Raw genomic sequence first — 7,055 nt, 5'->3', positions numbered from 1 at the left:
TGTCTATCATCTATCCTGTTTGAAAACAAGTACAGCAGAAGGGATTGTGTCATCAGAGGAGTGACTTGATTTTTGGGTTTGGCTGTGTTTTTCTATTTGTGTTCTTTTTTTTTTTTTTAATTAATTTAAATTTACATCTGTTCAAAAGAGTACACAAATGCACACACCACACACACACATATTTTTTGTATGTATATATATATATATGTGTGTGGTATCATAACCCAGAAATTTGCATGCTGCATTTCTGAACTTAAATTGTGAGAGCCCTTCAGCAGATTGGTGCATCCTGTTTAACCAGGAGCTCCCCTCTTCTGTAACACACTTCATGGAAAATTGCTAACTGAAATGGGGGGCAGAAGGGACATGGGTTTTTTTTTTCTGCCAGAGACAAACTCCTGTTCAAATGTAAAAATGCAGAATTCTGTCTGTACATGGACTAACAAGTGTTATATTTTGTTGTATTAGGAGTTCATCAAAGGCTGAGATGGAGCTGTAACATCCTGCCTGGAAATGGGAGCCTTTCCACCAGAGTGCTGATGGACCACCAGACTCACTCTGCCAAAGAGAAAAGTTAATCTGCAATAACTGGGGCTCAGGTTTGAGGCCAGAGCACTTCTGCTCACCAGCAATGACCGCCTCTACAGAAGCTGTCAGCAGAGGTCCCTATGGTCTGCTGAAACCTGGAGCTCCCCTTTTCCTCCCAGGATATGAGGATGGACATAAACGTAAGTTAAAAGATGAAGCACATTGAAAGGTGGAGAATGCTGTATGCTTGTGAATATTGAATTGGTGGACATTGAAGCATTAAAATACTCTGGATTTTAAGTATTAAAAGAAGGGTAACGTGCACTATATATGTTCTTCTAGGATGTGTGCCTGAGACATTAACATATATCTGCATAACCCTAAAAAACCCCTATAGATTCAGAACCATTCCTGAAATATGCTTAGTTTGTGTTATGCTTTGCTAGGCACATAGAAAAGATAGGATTTTCCCTTCTCCTTCTCAGGCAAAGTGGGTTCCAAAGTGGTTCAAATCCTGGTAATCCAGCCTGAAGAATGAAATATTCCTGAAAAGAATATGTATGAAAGTATGCTGTCTGAAGAACAGATCTCTGCCAGGGCTGCTGCTCTTACAGGCACATCCAGGCTGGCTGTAAATGAGGTTGTGCAGGCAGTGATGTAGCCACAGCAGCTCAGAGCTGCACAGGGCACGCTGTTTACCCAGTTTCTCAGCAATGGAACAACATTCACATCAGTGAATGCAGTGCAGACATAGCCAGAATAAGAATGTGATTTATTCTTTCAATGTGAGAAGCAGCTATATGTTCAACAAAGGCTTTCCTTAGACTAATGGCCAAAGTAGGCCCCAGTGCTGCTCCTCTATAGACTGAGAAGAAAGGATTGTTTGTTGAGGCCCAACTGTCCCCAAAACCCAGTCTGCTGAGTGGATTCTGTCATGTATGAGTTCTCTGCTCGCTCCATTGTCACGGGCGTTTCCGTGAGCCTGCCATGCACGACATAACTGGGAATTTACTGCAGCACTTGCTGATAGAGCAAATAATTCAAAGTCCTGTCACAGCTTGGAAAGAACAGATGACTGCTACAGAACAGTTTAATATATATAAGATTGTTTGCCAGTAGAATACAGGACAATGTGATTTTTCTGTAGACCCTCTCATTCTCAAGGAATGGCAAAGCATTTAATGAAGGAATGAGTTAGAGTTGTGGTTGTTGAGTCCAGAGCAATGGCTGGTTTAGCCTTTCAGTGCAAAATCATTATGTGCTCAGCAGTGGCTCACAGAGCCATGGCCAGCAAGGGCTGTCGTGCTGAGACAGGGACACTGGCCCTGACACTCTCTTTGTCCCCTCAAGCTGTCTGTGGTGTTGCTTGCTCTCTTGGATGGGTACCAGAGGAAGAAAGAAGGAAACTTTTTTTAATTCTGAGGTTTTCCCCAGCGCCAGTGACAATAACTTTGACCATGTGGTGCCTTTAATTGTGAATTGCAAGAGCTGCAGTTGGGTGAGCCCTGGTTTTCTGTAGGAGCTTTGCTCTTCACAACTATTTTCTTAGTCAGCATGTGTCTCCTCTATTCTTGGGAATAAAATATGTGCTCTCCTGCTCCACTGTGGGTAGCTACCCTCCCTGAATTGGTGAAACAGCCAAGAAGTAAAACTCCACCATTTGCTTTCCAGGGAGGCTTGACTTCAGCTGAATTTCAAAGCCAGTTACGCATGTGCTTCATGTAAACTAATGCTCCTGAAAATTGCTGCTTTTGAAACCCAATTTATAATATCACTCATTTTGGGTGCTGCTCATTTCAAGCCTTTTGAAGTGCTGTTTTTATTTGCATATCTGATTTTTAGATGTCACACTGCTGTGTTCTTTGTCTTTCTTAGTATTTGGTTTAGGTTGTCATTACAGAAAGGACCACTCCTCCCAGCAGTGAGGTCTGTCTCACCAGGTAATGAAGGACATTCAAGGATGTGGTGCAGAGCCAATGGTTGTGCTTGCACAACCAGCTTGCATGTTAGAACTGCACATTAGCATGGTTTTGTGCATGCACAACTTGCAGTAAACTTGGCTGGAACTGAAGGGTAGAAGTCATTGCTCTAAAATAAAGGTGATCAGCTGGAGAAGGCAGTGTTAGTCTGTGTGCAAGTCATGCTCTAAGCATGAGCCCTGTTAATGGATCCCCAGCTCTGCCCTCCCTTTTCCAGCCCTTGCACACCATACAGGGGTGGATCAGCACAGATCCACAGCCCCTCTCCAGCCTGGGCATTTGTTGGACTGCATGTGGAGCCCCAGAGCAGGACAGGGATTGTGACTTCATGCTCCACAAATGCAGAATTTCTTCTGGTTGGGCTCAGCTCTCAGAAGCTGTTTGTCATGCAGGTTTGCTCAGATGGTGCTTGTTATACAGGGCCTCACAGCTCAGTGTTTAGACAAGTGAGTGCTCTGGTTTCAATCTGTGCAGACAAATACAGATTGATTAAGAAGATAGTTCCCCAAAGGTATCTGATTCAACCAAACTCTTCAACACATCCCTATCTGCAGCCACGTGGAGTATTTAGTTTTTAATGATACACACATTTGGACGAAAGCACAAACTGCTCATGAGACCACATGAGCAGTGTTGATCAGCTCTTTTTCTGCTGGAAATGATTCATTCAGGCCACCCTTTTACTGTAGAAGTTTGGGAGCGGGAGTGAATCATGCCAAGAGCTTAAGGGGCTGGAGTGGCTCCATTGGATGCAGAATGATGGAAGAAGGGTGAGACGGTGGGGAGGAGAAGGGCCACTGCCCCCTCATGCTCCTGCTCCTGGTCTTGCATGAGGTGACTTGATGAGCTCCATGAGCTGCTCTGGCTGCTGCTCTCCTGTGTGTGAGAGTGATTTCCCAGTGTCTCTCAGTGACTGCCATGCCTCCTGTGGCCCTGCACAGGTGGCTCTCTGTGTCCCTGGGCACTGCAGGGAGAGCTGCCCCATCCCACCAGTGCCCTCTGGGCAAAAGAGGAACCTGCAGAGTTGAGGCTGTGATTGCTGGGAAGGGTGTTGCTGTACCTCAGCAGCTGGATGGACGTCATTGAAAGTGACAAAAGGGGAGGAAAACCCACAAAACAAGTTTTGGAAAAATCTTTATCAAACAATACCTGTTGTGGGAACTGCTTTCAGTGAGATGCAAACGCATTTTCCTTTCATTTCTGCAACGGTTCTGAGCTGCTTCATTAATAACAGACTTGTTTGGGAGACTGACAAGATGGGAACCAGCACTGTAATTACACACTGCTCTTTTTGTGAGGACTGCCATGAAAACAATGCTGTGTTCTCATTTTCTCCAAAGACAAGCAGGGAAACAAATTTCTAACACCTTGCCCTCAGTTGCAGCTGGACACAGTTCCAGACTGACATGAATCAATTAAAAGTAATAATGTAACCCATAGAAACATTATTCAACAAGCTTCATGCAGAAGAGAGCATTTCTATTGGCCTAATTAAGGGAAGAGAAAAAAATATATATTTTTGGCAGTAGTTGTGGAGTTACTTTGCTTTTTCTTTTCAAAAGTCAGACCATCATAGCACAAACAATTAACAAAAGAAAAATGTTTCCTTTTCCTGGAGTTGGCTAATTAAAAACTTTCTCCTCATCAATTCACTGAACACCGAAGGAGACATTTTGTGGCTTTATAGCACCTGGAGTGCCATATTTATTTTTCAATTGAAAAACTGTATTACAGTGAACTGCCATACACACAGCTTACCTGGATTCTCTAAATAAAGCAGTGATAATCTTTATCATTGCTCTCTTGACTTTGTTTCAACATTCTTTTTAATGCAAATTTCCTCATCTAACTTGTAAAACATTTAATATTTAGAATATGCTCCTTTAAGATCCATCAAAAGAGGCAAAGCTGCACAACAATGCCTGGTGCTGGAGCATTGTGAGCCTGCTACAAAGGAATGAGGTGATTCTTTCTTTCAGGTCAGGAGGTCAGGCTTCACTGCATTAATTTTGCTGAGTCTCTTTGTTATTTATAACAAACAAGGTCATTTATTTTCATTTCCTTGTTTCTAATTGCATGCATCTCCTTTGGAGTATGAACTCGGTAAACAGGTGGCTGAAATGCTGGGGAAAATACTTGAAGCTGTTCCAGAAAAAGGCCATGTCCCACACTGGTAAAGCAATTTGATGAGTTAGAGATTTAGTCATAGCAGGATGTGCACCTGCTTGAAAGCAAACACACTTCTCTTTGGCACACACAGATACATGCAAATTAAAAGAGATTATTTCACTCTGAATGGTGGGTTGATATTTGATCAAATTTAACACTGTATATTTTAAATAAAGCCTTGGTGTATATTGGTGAAATACAATCTCTTTTCAGCTGCTTTTGATTTTTTTTTTTCAACTTCTCTTTGAGTATTACAAATGAATGATATTTCTTCGCTAGCTGAGCCTACAAAAGGAGTATGTCTCTGGAGGAGAACTTTATCAGTGGATCTTTATGATGAGAACTACCTACATGCACTGAAAAAAAATGGGATAATGAAAAGCTAGGATGTTTGACTGACAAGGAATAAACCAGATCTTAAATTTTTTATACTAAAATGAATTCCCACAAATTAAAGGACATTCATTGGACTGATAGCAGTATGTCTTTTTAATCCTGTAAACCCCACGTTTCCAGGCAGCCCAAATGGAACTCCTAAATATATTCATGGGCAGCTTTTGCATAGGTAGTTATTGAATTTGCATTTCAAAATACTGGCACTGTAGGGCTAAATCTGTGGCTGCTTTGTCCTGAAAGATGAGATACACTCTGGACTACCTTGATTTTAGGGGTATTTGAGAATACAGCAGGAAGCAGTGATTGTCTGGCTTGACTGAGCTCCTGTTGTTGGTGGCTGAGAACAAGTCCAGGGCAGAATCCAAAAGGAAACAGAGGGAGATTTCTCAGCAAGGTTTCCCAGTTCCCCAGAGAATGGGAGGCCCCATGGCCTGTGTCCACAGCTCTGCTCTGAGCTTTGGAGCTCCAGAAATGTCTCTGAGCAGGGGAAAGTGTGGGAGGAAAGCTGGAGAGAAGGATGTGCATCCCAGGAGAAAAATGCTTTGTCTCTTTTCTAAGATTGGGCATAGAGGGGCTGTTTGGAGGAGGCTCTGCAAGGGGCATGCATCCTCCTGCTTAAATTGTCCTTTTCTGCAGATTATTAGCAAAGAGTGGGGCAGGGAAGGCAATTTGGTTGTAAGGACTATGCTACAGCTTTCATTGTTTAAGATGCATCCTGTGGCATTTCTATGAGAAGATTACTGTCCTGGGCTTTTCTTTCCATGCATATAAAAACATACTTTGTAATTTCAGGGAGACAATATCATTAAATGGTATGTTGGAAGAAATAAAATATTTTTTGTCTCTAAAATCGATAAAAATCCAAATCCTTTCTTTAGCAAAATATTTGTTTCTTGAATGTAATTATAAATGTCATTGTACATTCTTCCTGACTTCAATGCTTATCTTGAGGAGTTCAGTGAAAATAAATTGTTTTCATGAAAGCAGAGAAGCCATTTGATAAACACACTGTCTCAGAAAATTGTTCCTGAAGCAGAGGTCGTTCTCTCACTTTAGAAGAAAGAGAATATGGTTTAGAAAACAAGCCAGGCAGCAGAAAAAGCATTTTTTGTTTCAGACAATTCATTTTTAAAAGCAATGTGTAAATCACATGGAAAATTCTGCATTGATTATTTTGACTGCTGTAGAACCCTGGAATAAATGAAGTTGAAATAGACTTATATCAAAGAACATTGCATTTAGTAGCAAGTCAGAGTGTTATTGTACCACTGTTTTTTTTTGGGTTTTGCAGATTTGGTTTTGTGATCAGATGCTTTATTAAATATTAGCCATTCATGGTAATGTGGACTGATTTTTTAAGACCAGCTTGGCACATACAGTTCATGAGCTTCAGGAAATAGTCTTGAGAACTGGAATCTCTCCTTTTGACACTGAAAACCTGGCCACTGAGGCATTAAAAAAACCTAAAAAGCCACCACCACCACCACAAACTCCTCAAAACCCAAACAAATTTAAAAAAGTTAAAAAAACTCTCAGCTCTATAAGTGAACATAAGTCCTGAATGAAAGTATAGCAGTTCATTTAGAGATGTTATTGCAGTCCCTAATCACACCTTCAGAAATCTGTTCCTTAATTTTCAATCTGATGAATTTATGTATGTGCCATGTGTCTATTACTAAGTCCCAAACTCTATTGTACAAGTACTTATAGTGCTTCATTTCTTTAATCCTCAGCTAGAATTATGCTGCTATTAATATCAGAGTTATTAATATGCTCTCAGAAGACTACATCATTAATTAGAAGACCTAAAGGATAACTAATGGGTCCTTTGGAAGACTACTCCCAGTTATTGTATGGATCTGATCTATCCAAATAAAGCAGTATGTCTACAGCATTATTAATTTTTTTTTTTTTTTTTTAATATCTTCACATTCCCTAGCATTGGTCACTAATTATTTAATCTTATAGCCTGTGCTGGTAGAT

At 41.0% G+C, this 7,055-nt stretch overlaps 1 protein-coding gene across 2 annotated transcripts in view; it reads left to right on the top strand.

The window, feature by feature from the left end:
- Positions 1-474: 474 nt before the first annotated feature.
- Positions 475-7,055, top strand: part of TOX3 (TOX high mobility group box family member 3) — a 91,971-nt gene continuing 85,390 nt past the window's right edge. The window contains exon 1 of one of the 2 annotated variants that reach the window (XM_074551211.1): positions 475-728. In XM_074551211.1, the coding sequence (XP_074407312.1) occupies positions 711-728 (18 nt within the window). In that variant the 5' untranslated portion in view covers positions 475-710. The remainder of the gene's footprint in view (positions 729-7,055) is intronic. The other variant, XM_074551210.1, reaches the window with a different exon arrangement.

Source organism: Zonotrichia albicollis, chromosome 13 (genome assembly GCF_047830755.1).
Source record: "Zonotrichia albicollis isolate bZonAlb1 chromosome 13, bZonAlb1.hap1, whole genome shotgun sequence".
NCBI classification, from domain to species: Eukaryota; Metazoa; Chordata; class Aves; order Passeriformes; family Passerellidae; genus Zonotrichia; species Zonotrichia albicollis.
The sequence above is the reverse complement of the archived record's forward strand: the minus strand, read 5'-3'. Positions and strand labels throughout refer to the sequence as shown.